The sequence below is a fragment of the Electrophorus electricus genome, chromosome 15, assembly GCF_013358815.1.
Source record: "Electrophorus electricus isolate fEleEle1 chromosome 15, fEleEle1.pri, whole genome shotgun sequence".
NCBI classification, from domain to species: Eukaryota; Metazoa; Chordata; class Actinopteri; order Gymnotiformes; family Gymnotidae; genus Electrophorus; species Electrophorus electricus.
The window spans coordinates 1,888,401-1,904,461 of record NC_049549.1 but is presented as its reverse complement, the minus strand read 5'-3'; the positions used below and the strand labels follow the sequence as shown (position 1 = coordinate 1,904,461).

At 46.1% G+C, this 16,061-nt stretch overlaps 2 protein-coding genes across 3 annotated transcripts in view; one reads left to right on the top strand and one right to left on the bottom strand.

The window, feature by feature from the left end:
* vwde (von Willebrand factor D and EGF domains) overlaps positions 1–13,053 on the top strand; it is a 13,488-nt gene extending 435 nt beyond the window's left edge. The window contains exons 2-29 of one of the 2 annotated variants that reach the window (XM_027025626.2): positions 285–526; positions 1,265–1,354; positions 1,501–1,630; positions 2,106–2,326; positions 2,465–2,538; positions 2,666–2,942; positions 3,279–3,475; positions 3,818–4,602; positions 5,056–5,192; positions 5,640–5,786; positions 5,877–5,981; positions 6,749–6,863; positions 7,162–7,412; positions 7,754–7,973; positions 8,114–8,245; positions 8,614–8,703; positions 8,995–9,138; positions 9,302–9,658; positions 9,813–9,908; positions 10,030–10,125; positions 10,216–10,311; positions 10,473–10,568; positions 10,704–10,799; positions 11,037–11,132; positions 11,310–11,405; positions 11,662–11,757; positions 12,139–12,236; positions 12,359–13,053. In XM_027025626.2, coding sequence (XP_026881427.2) covers positions 285–526; positions 1,265–1,354; positions 1,501–1,630; positions 2,106–2,326; positions 2,465–2,538; positions 2,666–2,942; positions 3,279–3,475; positions 3,818–4,602; positions 5,056–5,192; positions 5,640–5,786; positions 5,877–5,981; positions 6,749–6,863; positions 7,162–7,412; positions 7,754–7,973; positions 8,114–8,245; positions 8,614–8,703; positions 8,995–9,138; positions 9,302–9,658; positions 9,813–9,908; positions 10,030–10,125; positions 10,216–10,311; positions 10,473–10,568; positions 10,704–10,799; positions 11,037–11,132; positions 11,310–11,405; positions 11,662–11,757; positions 12,139–12,236; positions 12,359–12,370 — 4,592 coding nt within the window. In that variant the 3' untranslated portion in view covers positions 12,371–13,053. The remainder of the gene's footprint in view (positions 1–284; positions 527–1,264; positions 1,355–1,500; positions 1,631–2,105; positions 2,327–2,464; positions 2,539–2,665; positions 2,943–3,278; positions 3,476–3,817; positions 4,603–5,055; positions 5,193–5,639; positions 5,787–5,876; positions 5,982–6,748; positions 6,864–7,161; positions 7,413–7,753; positions 7,974–8,113; positions 8,246–8,613; positions 8,704–8,994; positions 9,139–9,301; positions 9,659–9,812; positions 9,909–10,029; positions 10,126–10,215; positions 10,312–10,472; positions 10,569–10,703; positions 10,800–11,036; positions 11,133–11,309; positions 11,406–11,661; positions 11,758–12,138; positions 12,237–12,358) is intronic. The other variant, XM_035533892.1, reaches the window with a different exon arrangement.
* On the bottom strand, positions 12,907–15,466 carry LOC113587110 (von Willebrand factor D and EGF domains). The gene is made up of 5 exons (XM_027025627.2): positions 15,193–15,466; positions 14,763–14,858; positions 14,179–14,283; positions 13,824–13,919; positions 12,907–13,450 (listed from the first exon to the last, which is right to left on the bottom strand). Exons 1-5 carry the CDS (start codon positions 15,416–15,418, stop codon positions 13,338–13,340), a joined length of 636 nt encoding a protein of 211 aa, XP_026881428.2. The 5' UTR covers positions 15,419–15,466; the 3' UTR covers positions 12,907–13,337.
* Between the last annotated feature and the right edge of the window lie 595 nt (positions 15,467–16,061).

Below are 16,061 nucleotides of genomic sequence, written 5' to 3'. Positions count from 1 at the left end.
CCTCCACCCTCGCATGGACCAAATCTCCCCGATTCCACCATCACCTTTGAGGGCCATGGTCACAGAGAGTGGTTCTTTACTGCTTTATCTAACTAGATATACCCTGATATATCCCAAAACAATCTTTTCTACTCTCGCTCTTCATGGCCTTCATCCAAACCTGGGAAGCATGCCTCAAATTTGCAGCACTATTAAATATATCTGCTTTAATTGACACACTGTATAATTGCCAAACTACATAAACCTATAATTATAGAAATATATAACTGCATAATCTTTCTAAGTTCTAGCACATAAGCAGGCCCCTCCCCCTTCCATGCCTGAGATCACGGCAGAGGTGTCTGGCGGCAACGTGTACCTGAAGTGCGTGTTTGACGGCAACAGTGGGAACAGCTCCCTGGGCTTTGTTGTGACCTGGTACCGATTGGCCCCAGACGACAGCAGGGAGGAGCTCAGACGTGAGACCACCTTACAGAGCTCCGCCCTCATCGAGCTGGATGGGATCAATCTGCGTCTTGGAGACAGGGTAACCACTTCATGCAGTCAGTTTTCAAAAGTCAAAAGACTTGTTTTGTATTAATGGGCTACATATGAGTATGCAAAAACAGTTTGTAGCATAAATGCACTCTATGTGCCATATGATGTGAAAACATTAATAACATTCATTTATATATGTGGACCCATATGAGACTCATTGCAAACTTATTGAAGCTGCCAGTTTACATAAAAAATAATCTACAAATTGCACTTGTGTTATTTAAGCAAATTTCTCATATATGAACATAGTCACTGTGATGGCCCGAGTGCCGCAGGGCATGGAACAGGACGCACAGACTCCCTTGACTTTGCAAAACATTTAATGGCACAACACGTAATAGACAATGGTGGCAGTCACACATAACATTAACAGTGAACATAAACACACTTAACACTAACGATAAAGATTGTGACATAAACACAGGCTAGACAAACATGGATACTAACATATGCTCTGACTCTGAGAAACAATGAACAACAGTGAGGGGACACACAGACAGGGGTTTAAATAGCCTAACAAACACTAACAATTAACCCCGTACAGGTGTGTGCCCTCACGGGGTTGTGGCCACAAACAAGAGTGAACCCCCCCTGCATGCGGCAGGCCATACTTGGGGGGGTCCCGTGACAGTCACCCATCTTTCTCTCTCTTCTTCTCACTCTCTCTTTCTCTTTCTCTCTCTCTCTCTCTCTCTCTCTCTCTCTCTCTCTCTCTCTGTCTCTCCAGATCTACTGCAGTTGCTCCAGTTTCTTTCTAGATGTTCCAGACCTGCAAAGTGTCACAGTGGAGAGCAGCGACTTCTTTGCAGGGATTCGAGTATGTTCATGGCCATCCTGCCTTGACATGATCCCTTGTGCAGTTGGACTATAAATCCCACCATGCAATGTCCTCGCTTTGTTGTCTGGTTGGACTACAAATCCCAGCATGTAACATCCTAACTTTGTTGTGTGCTTGGACCATAGCTACGGCCTGAGCTCGCCTCTGTCTCAGAGGATGGGAAGCAGTATGAGCTGCTGGTGGAGAGCACTGTTCCCTTGCCCTGCCTTCTACACACATGCTCCCTTCAGTTACAGCTCAGCACCAGGAGCCAAGGTACAGATATACACTGGTCTACCGTCATCTACTGTAACTGACACAGATACACACTGGTCTACCGTCATCTACTGTAACTGACACAGATACACACTGGTCTACCGTCATCTACTGTAACTGACACAGATACACACTGGTCTACCGTCATCTACTGTAACTGCAGTGTTTTTCTGTTCTATTCCTAGTGATCTTTTTGAAAGAACTCTTGTTATGTCAGAATTCTTATTAAATCAGTTTCTATGTACTGCAGATATGGGCATCTTCCAGGAAACTATAGTAAATTTACTTTGTAGTTGGTCATTCATGCAATTATCCATTCATTCATTCATCAGTGTATGACTTCTTATAAGTGTTTCTCTCTGAGTCTTATCATCATTCATACAGTTTTTAACAAGTAAATAATTCATATGGCTGGTCAGCACTAGGACATCGTCCTCCATAGCCATGTGTTGCTAAAAGGCTTCTCTGTGCTCAGGTGAGGAGACTTTGGGTCCTGACCTGCTTCTGTCAGCCTGTGAGGTGGCACTGTTTCAGGTGTCATCTCCTTGCCGTGACGGAGTGTGTAGCCGAGTGATGCTTCGTTACCGCCCAGTGACCGACATCATCACCGATGGAGACAGAAGCACTGAGATTTATGTCCAACCTATAGTCAGCAGCAACTTCCTCTGGAATGGATACACACCCCAAAGTGTGCAGGTAGACAAAAAGCAATCATTACTGCTTTGTGTGTGTGTGTGTGTGTGTGTGTGTGTGTGTAATATATACTGTATATAGAAGTGCCTCTCTTTCTTTGTTTACTTGCTGTGCATTTTTGTGTGCTTCTTTTTTCACCAGATAACCGTAAAGGACATCCCAGCTGGTTACTGTTATTCCTTCACTGATCCACACATCATCACGTTTGACGGCAGGTGCGGTAAAATCCATCTTTGCAATGACTAGCCTGTTCCTTTTCATGCATCATCACAGTAGCGTCAGAGTAGAAGAAGGTGCAGGAAGCACAGACCACATGCCTTTCCCTCATGTCCTTGTTCCCAGGAGGTATGATAATCTCCAGATCGGCACCTTCGTGCTATACCGGAGCCAGGCCTGGCCGCTCGAGGTGCACGTGCGCCAGCGGGAGTGTGCCAGCACGACCCCTCACCCCACGTCCTGCGCTTGCGGCTTCGCAGCCAGAGACGCCGGCCACGTCGTCACCTTTGACATGTGCGACGGGTTGGCCGGAGAGACGAAGCCTCGCCTCTCGGTCAGGAGCAGAGGTCAGGAGAAGAGCAACATGCGCATCACAGAGTCCTATCAGGGCCGCAAAGTCACGGTGAGTCGGAAAAAAAAGACCTAGGCTGCGTTCTCCGACGAGGACTTACCTTCAGACCGGATGTTAGCACCAACTCTGCTGTCTTCAATCTTAGGTCTGCCATTTGGCTAGAGTGTATGCAAAGATATGAGGGGGCGACTAGTTCTCTTCTAACTGTTACATTGCATGAAGAAATATAACGTGTGGGTTGTGTCTGGTGGAAAAAGCAGACACTTGCTCACTTTACTGGTTTGTTTAAAGAGCCAGACTTGAACAATGGCTTGTTACCTTTGTGGAAACAGGGTTCTCGTTGCTGAGTTCCCATCGGTCAGAGGGCACGTGCTCTGTTCTTTGCAGGTGAGCTTCTCCTCAGGGGCATTTGTGAGGGCAGATGTAGCGGAGTGGGGCATGAGTCTGAGCATGACGGCCCCTGGTTCAGATTGGGGCCACACTGAGGGCCTGTGTGGAACTTTCGATGGTCAGCCGCTCAATGACTACCATAGAGAGGGTGGCAAAGCTGTGCAGGACAGTGCTTCTTTCATTAACGCCTGGAGGTAGGACTTTTCATTAACCATGAAGCCAGCTCCCCTTATTCCATTATGTTAATTGAATGATAAAAACTCAGCCGAAAGTGTAGGAGCAGTGCATCTTATACAATGTGTAAGACATAGTACCACATTAAAATATTGCACGTATATATATATATATATATATATATATATATATGTATGTGTGTGTGTGTGTATGTGTATATATGTATGCATGTATGTTAATAATACATATATTTTCAAACAAGTAGCTTAAAATTGTACTTTACCACATCATGAATGATTAATTTTTTATCCCATTCAGGGCCAAATGTATATAAATGACAAAATTTTTTTCTCCTTTGCTAGATTAGCACCAAGCAGCAGTCTTTTTGACAAACTCCCAGCCTATGAGAGCACGGCAAGCATGCCCCCTTACTGCCACTGTGGTCAGGAGCCAGGCCTATCAAGACCTAGAGCCCGCCCTCCCTCTAGCTCCTCCTCCTGCTCGCACACGGCCCGCCTTCGCGCTCCTTCTATCATCCCCTCTCTGGACGTCACAGCAGATTACATCAGCTTCCCAGACTCTTCTCTCCATCCAGACAGGCCCAGCCAGTCCGCTTGGGGAGCAGACACCGACACCCGGATTGTCCACTCTGTAAGCAGGCACCAGGGGCACGGACAATCCCCTGCCTTCCAGAGTCTAAGCCACTCAGACCTGGAGAGCTTTGCCTATTACTTCCCAGAGGACCACGCTGTGTCCAGCAAGCCCGAGGCACCGGCACCGACCTGGCCCACTGAGTCCGGCCTGACGGAGGCGGCCGCCCAGCAGCTCTGCGAGGGGGCCCTGCGGAACTCCACGGTCGGGCTGGCCTGCCGGCGTCTGCTGGGTGAGGTGCTGGAGCACGCGCTTGACATGTGCGTGGCGGACCAGCAGCTAAAGGACGAGGCGGCATGGCTGGGTGCCACCCTGCCCCTCCTGGAGAACGAGTGTGAGAGGAGGCTGGCAGAGGAGGTGGGGAGCAGGAAGGAGACCCGGGAAACGCTGGCTTTCCTCAGGTGCCCGAGCTCCTGCAGTGGTAACGGCCAGTGCACCGAGAGCGGATGCATGTGCTTCCCTGGGTTCAGCACATATGACTGCAGCCAAGCGTCTGGTGAGCATCTGGAGCCATAAAACGAGGTCACAACCATAGTGTAATGTTGTGTATTAAAGGAAAGTCAGCCAGTAATTTCAAACAGTATAATTTCCTACAGTAAACAGTATATTGTACATTGTTATGATTAGAAATGCTAAATATTAATACCACATTATATATTTTCAGACTCATAGCAATTAACTGAGACAGCATGTACGGCATTTAGTTGATGCTTTTATCCAAAGCAACTTACAATTATGGCTGAGTACAACTTTGAGCAGTTGAGGGTTAAAGGTTATGCTCAGGGGCTCAAGAGCAGTAACTTGGCAGCAATGGGACTTGAACTGGCAACCTTCCGTTTCCAAGTGAATTACCGTAACCACTGAGCTACCACTGCCCACTGTCCTTGCCTATTTCAGGGAGGCCCTAATGTGCTCTGTAGAATGTGTCTGCTGCATTTTGACTGTTCAGATCAGACTCCAGAGATCAGCGCTTTGGAACCTGGAGAGCTGTGTGACGTTCGACAGAGCCTCTGCACCAACATCCGTGTCCTCGGACAGGCTTTCACCAACTCCAGGGAGCTGAAATGTGAATTTATGAAGGAGAAGGTGAAGACCTCCACTCTCTGTATCCAGTCTACCTGTACACAGTCTATCTGTGTCCACTCTGTCTGTATCCAGTCTACCTGTACACAGTCTGTCTGTATCCAGTCTGTCTGTATCCAGTCTACCTGTACACAGTCTGTCTGTATCCACTCTGTCTGTATCCAGTCTACCTGTACACAGTCTGTCTGTATCCAGTCTGTCTGCATCCTCGCTGATGATGTCTAGCATGACTATATCAAGTCTGTCTGTATCCACACTCTGTTTAGTCTGTCAAATGTGCTCTTGTAACATCCCAGTCAGCTCATCCTTTAAAATCTTTCCAAAAATTAATGCAAGGTACAGCAAAAACAGCCAGATATTTTGAAATCAATTTGAAGACACTGCTTCAGAAAATGTGTGTGTACCCTTATGCGTGTGTGTGCTCTTATCGTGGGCTGTTTCCTTGCACAGATAGTGGACGGTGAGTGGTCGCTGGGAGCGTCTGTGATGAGCCCTGCCTTGTTCCTCAGCTCCTCTGTGTTAGAATGTCAGCTGCCAGCAGAAGACATTCAGTCTGCTCAAGCCTCACCCCCTCCAGTCACTCGATGGCAAATCAAGGTGAGGCAGTGTTGCAAGCGTGTTCGGGGGCCGGGCTTCTGTTCTCGTTGCCGTCAGCCAATCAGGTCCTGGTCCGTCTGTTCCGTGCAGGTGTCCAACGATGGCTACAGCTTCAGCAATGCCAAGGTGTTCACACTGTTCGACGGAGCGTGTCAGGAGTGTGTGCTCAGCACTGCTGTTCGCTGCGCTCTGAAGGTGTGTGCCATGCACCGCGGCCCTTCTTCTTGCTTGCTTCCTGTTCGAAGCTGAGTTAAATTCCAGTGCTGGAAATGTGCCACAGAATGATGGTACTTACAGTCGAATGACTATATAATTAAGTCTTTACAGACAGATTAGAACATGATTTATATTAATAATGTTCAGACGGATAACACGCAGAGAAAAGGACAGAAATTCCTGTTATGACTAACAGGAACTTTTACAACAGACAGCATGTTTAGCAAGGTTATGCAGACATCATCAAAGGGGCAATGTTCACCTGCACAAACACTCGTAAACACACTTTAGGTCCTGAACACCCTGATCAGAGATCGCCTACAAGCTTCAAACGCCTTCCTCTAAAGCAAAAGCAAACACTCTTTAGCAAGACTATGGGCTTCACTCCCATTCATCTTGACGTGTGAGATAATGAAGCATTTGGACAGAATGGCTCCTTCGCCAACAGGGCCTGATGGTTGCATTTTTGAGGAACCCACTGGAAACAATTTAGCCCTTTGTACTTCTGCTGCCATCCAGACCCCAGTCCTGCTGGGATCAGTCTGACAGCACTCTGATTGTTCCCACTCCTCATCACTTTTATTGCTGAAGTCCAGCATCACCAACTTTGCAGCTGCAATATGCCTGTAAAGTGGTTTTCAGTAAGTGAAGACAAATGATTTCTTTGCTGAGCCATTACTTGATTGTATTTGCAGACTCTGCAGTAATTTGTGTGTGCTTGGGTTATGTATGCTCCGACACCTCAGAACGGCAGCTGTGAGATCGATGGCCAGTGTTACGTTAAGGACGAGCGAAGTCCCAGCAGTCCCTGCCTCACCTGTCGCCCTGCTCTGTCCACGCACACCTGGTCCGTCGCTGAGAGTAAGCCCTCCACATGCTCTGTCCCAACGGACATGTAGTTCTGCTTCTTTATGTGTGGAGGGACCACCCATGAGTAAAGCCTAGTGATGGTAGCGATGATGCATGTGGATTCATCTGTTGAGTGAACACACATCCCCAAAGCCCCCCCCGTGAAAGAATTCATGTAAATATTTACACCAATTTAAGAAGGGAAGTTTGTGCATTAAGCCATTTGGCCTGGTCTGTGTCTAGTAGTGTAAGCAAAATCACGGATGTACACGCTAATGTTTTGCTTTCTGATCGTATCCCGATGTTCCAGAAAACAAGCCTCCAGTGTTCCATTCAGAGCAAACCAAACTGCAGACGTTTTATGGGGAAAACTTCGTGTACCAGTTTGTAGCTGCTGACCCAGAAGGCTCTACAGTTCTGTTCACGCTGCTGTCTGGTCCCAGAGAGGCGTTTCTCTCACCTGCTGGCCTGCTCATCTGGAAGGCCCTGTCGTCCTCGCCGGTGAGCTTCGGACTGGCTGTGGCGGATGACTGTAATGCAGAGAGGCGGGCTGTCGTGGAGGTGAGCGATGCTCAGCTGTGTAGGCGAACATAAGAATGGCTGAGGGAAGCCGTTTGGTTTTTCAGAAATTCAGATATTACAAATATCGTGTCCTTTTTGTTAGTGTTTATCTCAAGATATTGGCATGTCTGACGCATATTTTTGTGTCTGTCATGACCACTAGAGGGTGCCAATTTGCTTCCTAAAATGTGAACGTACTGATACTTACCTAACATGCTAACATATAGCTCATCTTATGTTTCTATCATTCTAATGTTTTTACATCTAATGTTTCTCTGATATCTAGCTTTAAACATATGTCTTTATAGTGCATGTAAATACTTTCACCACGCGTTTTCCAGGTCTCAGTTCGTCAATGTGACTGCCAGCACGGGGCCTCTTGTGTTACCAATATTAACTTCCCCCCGGGCAGCGGTGAGTACTTGTGTTCCTGCCCCGACGGTTTTGAGGGTGAGAGGTGTGAGGTTGACGTGGATGACTGCAGACCAAACCCCTGCCGGAAGGGGGCCTGCGTGGACGGGCTAAACTCCTTCACCTGTCGCTGTGCAGCCGGCTGGACTGGTAAATTGTTGCTTTGCCTACATGACTATTAACCGCAGTATTTTTTTTATGTCTTTATGTAGCTGTTAGTTGCAGCTCTCAGCTCTCTATTATCATTTATGAATAACGTTTTAGTCCATTTGATGTCGTGTGCCCTGCAGGTGCGAGATGCGAGGAGGACATTGACGAGTGCCTGCTGTCTCCATGTTTTCCTGGAGTGGCCTGTAAAAACACACCAGGGTCATTTGAATGTGCGCCCTGCCCCGCCCACCTTAGTGGGGATGGGAGGAGCTGTGAGTCCACGCCTCCTTTCAGCGCCCCCTCTCCTAATGAGTAGATTAAGCTCACTGAAGCCTGCTGACACAGAATGAAAAAGGACCGTGTATGTGTCAAAACATTAGTTTAGCAAAATGATGTCTTGTGTCCTGAAACTACTGATGTTATTATTGGCATTATTACTAAAGCAATATTAGGTGGAAAGATGGACATAGAATTTACAAGCCAGTAAGGCAAGGCTTTTTGATTTTTGCAGTAGAGCCATGAGAGTAACAAGTAACAGATGTTTATGACCACCAACTCACATTGTTCAAACTCTAGATTTGCATGCATTTTCATTTAAAAGAGTGTGAACTAACAGTGCCCACTCATCACGTGTTGAAAGGCAAAGCATTGCTCGATGTGGGTGAAGACTCGGCAGTCGAGTGGCGTGGGAGAGTTAAGCTCACACCCACCAAACCCAGCCGTGCTCCAGGTAGACTTGTTACTCTACACTACAGATAAAAGAATGGAAGCAGGAGATTGCAGCTCAATACTAGAAGGAATGTTGTAATTAGTTTGTAGAAAGTAATGCATTTTGTCATGTTGTGTGTAAAAATATACTGTTGCAAATTTGCCAATTCATTTAAAATGATGGGTCGTTTTAGTACAACCAGAAATCAAGATCTTTAGTAGATTAAGGCTCACCAAGTCTTTCTGTATTCATTCTGACATTAGTTTTCTTGCCCTGCATTGTTAGTTTCTCCTGTGTCTGCTTCCTTGGTAGCTCAGAGTCCATGCTCCAGACGCCCATGCTATCCAGGCGTCCAGTGTTTTGAGAGCAGGTTCATATCTGTTGGGTACATCTGCGGTCCCTGCCCTGCAGGTCTCCATGGCAATGGCCAAACCTGCGCTTCAAGATCAGCATCCAGTGAGTGGAGATGGTTTGACAGTAACTGATGATGTGGTGGTGGAAAGTAGCATGTGCCGTATCATCAGCGTGTCATCAACTTCAACGTTCAGAAAGCAGGAAGATGATGCCAGCATTTGTTCAATTCCTCAAGCTCGGCCCTCTGACCTTCAGTCTTTTACAGGGCAGACACCAGGCACCAGGGAAAGGGATAGCCCTGATGTCATTTCCTCTTCCTCCCGGAAACCCGCTGAGCCCCCTGCTCGAGCCGAGAGGCTTCCATCCAGCAGGATGAGATCATCAGTTCTCGACAGAAAGGCCTCTGTCTCCAGTGTTGACCAAACCGCTGAGCCTGTAGCTCCTCTGGGTGCCGACCTGCAGCCACATGAGCATGACCCGGAGGATGTGGTCGTCGGGGGCAACAGGACCTGCGCAGGCTCCATCTGCTTCTACGGGGTGCCTTGTGAGCTCACTCCCACAGGACACTTCAAGTGTGGTCCCTGTCCCTATGGTTACCAGGGCAATGGCATCACTTGTAAAGGTGAGCTCCTCCCTCTAATGCTATCGCTTCATCAGTGATGGTCTGTACTGTTTTAATGCTATAGGCTATGGGTCAACTAGTTTTCGGTGTTATTCAGTGTGAGGCTTTTAGGCTCACTTTGTTGTTTTAAGTGGTAGTTGTGTTGTGTGTACAGCGCTGTGTCGTTATCCATGTGGTCAGAACATGGAGTGCACGCTGCCTAACACCTGCACCTGCAAAGAAGGATACACTGGCTATAACTGCCACATAGGTGACATGCACATTCCACCCACTAACCTATGTATAGGAGCTTTTACCCTAAACGTCTACACTTCCCATGCACCCCCCACCACCACCCTGGAACCATGATCTGAGTCTTTTTGTTCTATCAGCCGTCTGTCGTCCTGACTGCAAGAACAGAGGGAAGTGTGTGAAGCCCAACGTGTGCAAGTGCCCTGTAGGATACAGCGGGCCAACCTGTGAGGAAGGTGAGCTCCACACTTTCTCCCCTTCCTCCTCAAGTTGGTGGGACCTGAGCTTAATCTGGGTTAAAATGTGTCCTCTGCCTTGTCTTTCAGCTAACTGTAATCCTCCATGTCAAAACGCTGGCAGCTGTTTGGCCAGAAACCTGTGTACCTGCCCCTATGGTTATGTGGGCCCACGGTGTGAAATTAGTGAGCATGCTCTTTAAACCCACAACACAAGATTCAGGTTAATTTTTATTGGGGGTAACAGTCAGTAATTACTGAGCAAGTCATGTTGCCACGTCATCCTCTCTTCACTTTCTCGGGTGTTGGTAATGTATATTGACTGCATTTATTGCTTGTGTCTGCAGTGGTGTGTAACAGGCACTGTGAGAATGGCGGTGTGTGTGTGTCCCCGGATGTGTGCGAGTGCAAACCTGGCTGGTTTGGACCAACGTGTAACTCAGGTGCCTGCTTTATGTCTTCAGGCTGGGTTTGCGATTGTGGCTTTTTCTTTATGCTAAGATGTGTTGACCTTTTCATTTTGACCCTCTCTCTGTCCCTATCCTATATTTGTTTGGGATTCTCTGTTCCCCTTTTAGCGGACTGTAAGCCTGTGTGTCTAAACGGCGGCACCTGCATCAAACCCGGCGTCTGTGCCTGCCCCACTGGCTTCTATGGGTCACAGTGTCAGATAGGTGCAGTACTGACACCTTTTTGCAAGCCTTGATTGTCAGTAATTGCGACTGAGATAAGGTCTAAACTTTCTATAATAGTTAACATTTTAAAAAATATTTCATAATTCATACTTTAGCAGGCTTGTGGGAGCATTGCTGTTCAGAGAGCATCATGGACTAGATGGAGTGTTCTGGGTTCTGAGGGGGCTTTAGGGCAGTGTGAGTAGACTGATGTGCCCTATGTTCTGTGTGTTGTAGCTGTCTGCAGCCCTCCCTGCAAAAACCGTGGACAGTGCATGAGAAATAACGTGTGTTCCTGTCCAGAAGGCTATACTGGAAAGAGATGTCAAAAGAGTGGGTTTCATATTTACTTAGTGGCTTCAATTAACATTAAATGTCAAACTCTGCACTGGCTTTTTTTTTCTGGAGTGTGGTTGTCTGCAAGCCAAAGGAATTGTATACTTTCTTTTACAGTTTTTAATGTTACATATGTCATATTGGAACTACTTGTAAAAGCCTATGTTTGTTTAGGTGTGTGTGATCCCATGTGCATGAACAAAGGAAAGTGTGTGGGACCCAGCACTTGTTCGTGTGTCTCTGGTTGGCATGGGAAGATTTGCAACATCCGTGAGTGAACTTGCGCTTTCCTGACTGTACCCAGGATATGACAGTACTTAAATTTACATAAATTAGCATACTCCTGTTTTATTATGCTTGGGTCTTTTTTATAAAATGGTTGATGTTTGAAAAATGTAATACTTACAATTCAGGATTCAGTTACTTGGAGCAATATTTAAAAAATCTTGTGTCTGTGTTTGATGATGTTTGATGATGAAGGTTTACTAAGAAACGTGTAATGTTGTAATGTGTGTTCCATGTGTAGCGGTGTGTTTGCAAAAGTGTAAAAATGGAGGCGAGTGTTTGGGTCCCAACACCTGCCAGTGTCCTGCAGGCTGGGAGGGCTTCCAGTGCCAGACTCGTGAGTCCAAACAATATCGGCCTTAGTCACTGTGCAGCTGCCCTGCACCACATGCTGCCCTGCAATACACGTATATACACCACACACAGATAAAAACTGCTAAAATTGCTCTGCCATTTGTTGTTGTGTTGGTTTTGTTAATCCCAGGATGAGAATATTTGACCTCTTTTATTTTCCTTTTAAGATTGATTAAGTAAACACAAAGCTCATTGTATTCATGTATTGGTGCAACAAAGTGTCTTGCCCCGCCACTTGTAAACTCCTCTCACTCCACCCACATTGTCCCGATTGACATGTTTCCGTCTTCATTGATCTAGTATAGTAGTGAGCACAGTGGTATTGTTACTGTGGTGTTACTAATGTGTTACGTAACTGGCACAGCCATCTGCAAGTCCAGGTGTCTCCATGGTGGAAGGTGTGTGCTGCCTAACTTCTGCCACTGTGGTCCAGGGTACAGCGGCCCTACCTGTGCCATCAGAGTAAGCCCACCTTCCCCTCTCCACCTGTGTGACCTTGCTACTTACCTGCTGGCTTATTCACTCTGACTGTGATTACTCTGTGGCTACTGAATGTAATTTAGCTGCAAAATCTGCATTAACAGACCAGAAGATGAAAGAAGAACCAGGATCCCCCAAAGCTCCAGTGAGGCTGGTTCTGTAGACTTCGTCTGTTCCCAACATAAAGAAAGTACAGAGAACTTGTGTATGTGCCTGAGCATGTGTGTGTGTGTGTGTGTGTTGTGTTATGTGTGTATGTTTGCACATTTGCATGTGTGCATGAGTGAAACTCATCAGCAGCTGGAAGAAGAATGACTCTCCCTCTGGAGCTTTTCCGCTGGTGTAGCCTGCACCTCATCCGGCTTGGCTGTGGAGTGGCCTGCAGCCAGAGCAGAGCAGAGCCTCCGTGCTGGATGTCCTCTGCAAACTCTCTGCAAACATGTTCTATTTCTCTTTCCAGCTGGTTAAGTCCACTCATTTCCTGACTCTTTGAATGCTGTACATTGAAGAAAAGTGTGTTTTAGTGGCATATGTTTCTTTTATTTTGTAAAATTAGTTATAGAAAAATATTTTGATTATTGTATTTTAGATTGAGTGAGTAATGTATATGTACTTTATATTTGAAATAGAATTATCTGAAACTTCTCACGGCTTATTATTTAGTAAATGTTTTATTTTTATTTCAAAATATACTGGTGACACTGGGTACAAGTATAAACTCCTGCATCAGTGTATGTAACTCATATTTGGAATTCAACTGATACTTGCTAATTGAAATAAAGTACAGAATGGTGAGTAACAGGCTTGTAATAAAACTTGTAGCTGATTTTGCATTTGAATGGAATTTTATATATTTAACGTGTTTGTACAGTATATTCACCAGTGAACCTTCATTCTTTGTCTTTTGTATTTACCACGTAAATAATCCATTACACAGCATATTTTGTGTCATTGCATATAATAAATGCATGTTGAATATCTAAACATGTATAAAGTAAAACATCAAATGAACAAACACTAAGGAATAGCACCATTCTGAAAAGGCCCCAGTTGTGCACAGGGCGGCCGTGGCGCGAGCTTTGGCTAGAAGAGCTTTCTCCTCTCCTCACACTGGGGCCCTGAGAAAGGAGCACGGCAGCGGCAGGAGTCTGGAGACACACACTTTCCTCCATTCACACAGGGCTTCTTACACACAGCTGCAGGGGCAGAGAGATGAACATGTTAGCATGTATGAACATGTCGAACTGTGTCGCTATGTATGCAGCTGGTGTGAATGCAGTATTTCAGCTGGTTTTAATGGCAGCACAGACACCCAGTGTAGTCATAGCGTGATCAACTGGTCTAATAGTATTACGCCATAATAGCTGCCATAATATTATTTAATGCAATTACACACTTTATTTATGGTACTTTATTATTGGCATCATAATAGTATTTTAGTTTTGTTTCAATAAGTTAGCTTACGTTAACATATGATACACTAACAAAACATATCATTCATAGTATTTATGTAATTCAAAGTATCGGAGGTAGTTCTGTTGTGTTGATGTGGTGTGTGTGCTAGCTCACCTGTGTGACAGGCACCCCCTACCCATCCTTCCGGGCAAGTGCAGATTCCTGGAGCCACGCAGCTGCCCCCATTCCTGCAGCCCTGTGGACAGGTTGCTATGGAAACAACAGCAGAGCACATGCTCAGAATGTCATGCAGTTACCAATCAGCTGTCTGGACATGTGCAGTAGGCCCCCTGAACGTCTCCAGCTGCATGTTTCATTAACAACTGAGGGGCACTGAGTGGAAAAAGACCAGATGAGAAAAGCTGGAACTCTGCCCCCAAGAGCTCTGGAGATCCATTTACTGCTTAAACTTTCACAAGTTAATAATTGGGATTAAGTTCAGATATTTTAATCGATCAAGTCAACAAACCTTCTTGGCATTTGGTGCCAGTCCAGCTGGAGGGACAGATGCACTTTGCCTCTCCATTCACTGCAGTGCACTCACCACCATTCCAGCACCCACCATCGCACACCACTATTAAATGCAAACACCCCATTAAAGAACTCATCAGGCCATTCTTCTCTCTCTCTCTCCCTCTCTCTCTCTGCCTCTCTCTCTCTCTCTCCGCCTCTCTCTCCCTCTTTCTCTCTCTCTCTCTCTCTCTCTCCCTCTCTCTCTCTGCCTCTCTCTCTCTCCCTCTCTCTGCCTCTCTCTCCCTCTTTCTCTCTCTCTCTCTCTCTCCCCCTCTCTGCCTCTCTCTCTTCCTCTCTCTCCCTCTCTCTCTCTGCCTCTCTCTCTCTCTGCCTCTCTCTCTCTCTCTCTCTCTCCCTCTCTGCCTCTCTCTCTCTCTCTGCTTCCATGTCAGTAAATGTTTTCTTTGTCTCTGTTTTCTCATGAAAATGTGACCTTCATGGCTTCAAGCATCTTGCTAAAAAGGGCTAAAATGACAAAAGTGAGAGTGTGTTTAAGAAATAGCAGAGTGACGGAGGCTTTGGTAGAGTGCACTCAAATACCTCGGTGACAATATCTTCCTCCAAACCCTGAAGGACATCTGCATTTTCCAGGTCGAAGACATTCACCCCCATTTTTACATTTTGGGTTGCAATTTGCTGAAATCAAAAATCACCCTGTAAAATTTAGTCTTATAAGACATTGTTCTGTAAGTTCAATTGCATTGTAGTAGAAATGTAAGACCTTCAGTCTTACAGACCTTAGAGCATCATGTGTGTTCATTAAGAAGAGGCACAATAAAAATGTTATACACACATTCACTAGAGTTACAATAACAATGTTATATAAACACACACCTTTACTAGAGTTACAATAACAATGTTACACACACACACACACACACACACTCACTAGAGTTACAACAAATATGTTACTCGCACATGCAAACATTACCACAGTCCCTCAACAGGTAAAACTAAAAGCAAACATCACCATACTGGCAGGTCTCTCCCTCATATCCATGTGAGCAGTAGCAGGTGTTGTTGCGTATGCAGATACCAGCGTGTTTACAGGGTGGGTCACATGTAGCTTTGGGGTCAAAGACGAACGGTAGGGAGACCCCACGCGGTGCGTCCGAGCTGGCCAGACACACGCCAGCCTGCAGGGCCAGCGCGAGCAGGAGCAGGGTGGACCTACTGCCGAGCACTCCCATTCTCATGTCCACTCTCACGCGCGGAGCTGAGAAGAGTGAAGCTCCACAGGCTGCTAGCTGCCCTCTGCATTGTTTGGGTGCCGCACCACAGCACCCCTATTGGACAGAAGCGGAATGGCAGAGGGCTGCAGCTGAACTAGCACAGGAGGAAAGAGTCTAGGAAATAGAGTGAGAGTCAGTGTGATGATTATCTTCAATAAAAGGCATGTTGTGATAAAGGGTCTCTAGAGTTTTGCTTTTGTACTGTTATTATAGAATGCATTTCCATCAGAATTTGAATAATGAAAAACACTAGTACTGATTTGGAATTTTAGTGATGATTAAGAGAAGCAATGTAAACCCAATCATTACTACACAGGCAGTAGTTATTGGTGGTATATCTCCATGAGGTCTAGTCCACAAAAATGAGTATGACTTCCTATGAAACTTCCATGGCCTATTTGAAAAGTATCACATTCCCAGTTGCAGGGAAATGGTTTCTCCAGATGTGCACCACATTATCCCCCCGCGCAGTCGAAGCACAGCGCTGTATTCTCAGACCAGATGTAGTGACAATCCTTTCCCTTCTCTGGCCTGCATCCTTTTTGCATTGAAGATTTAATTTCAGGGTAATACTCATGCGTCTTAGCAACTCTGCTGGACTCTTCCT

Coding starts and splice junctions, on each gene's coding strand:
- LOC113587110 (XM_027025627.2), bottom strand. CDS start 15,418: ATGAGAATGGGAGTGCTCGGCAGTAGGTCCACCCTGCTCCTGCTCGCG. Junction 14,284..14,762: donor AGGAAGATATTGTCACCGAG/GTATTTGAGTGC, acceptor TGCATTTAATAG/TGGTGTGCGATGGTGGGTGC. Junction 13,451..13,823: donor AGGGGGTGCCTGTCACACAG/GTGAGCTAGCAC, acceptor CTGCCCCTGCAG/CTGTGTGTAAGAAGCCCTGT.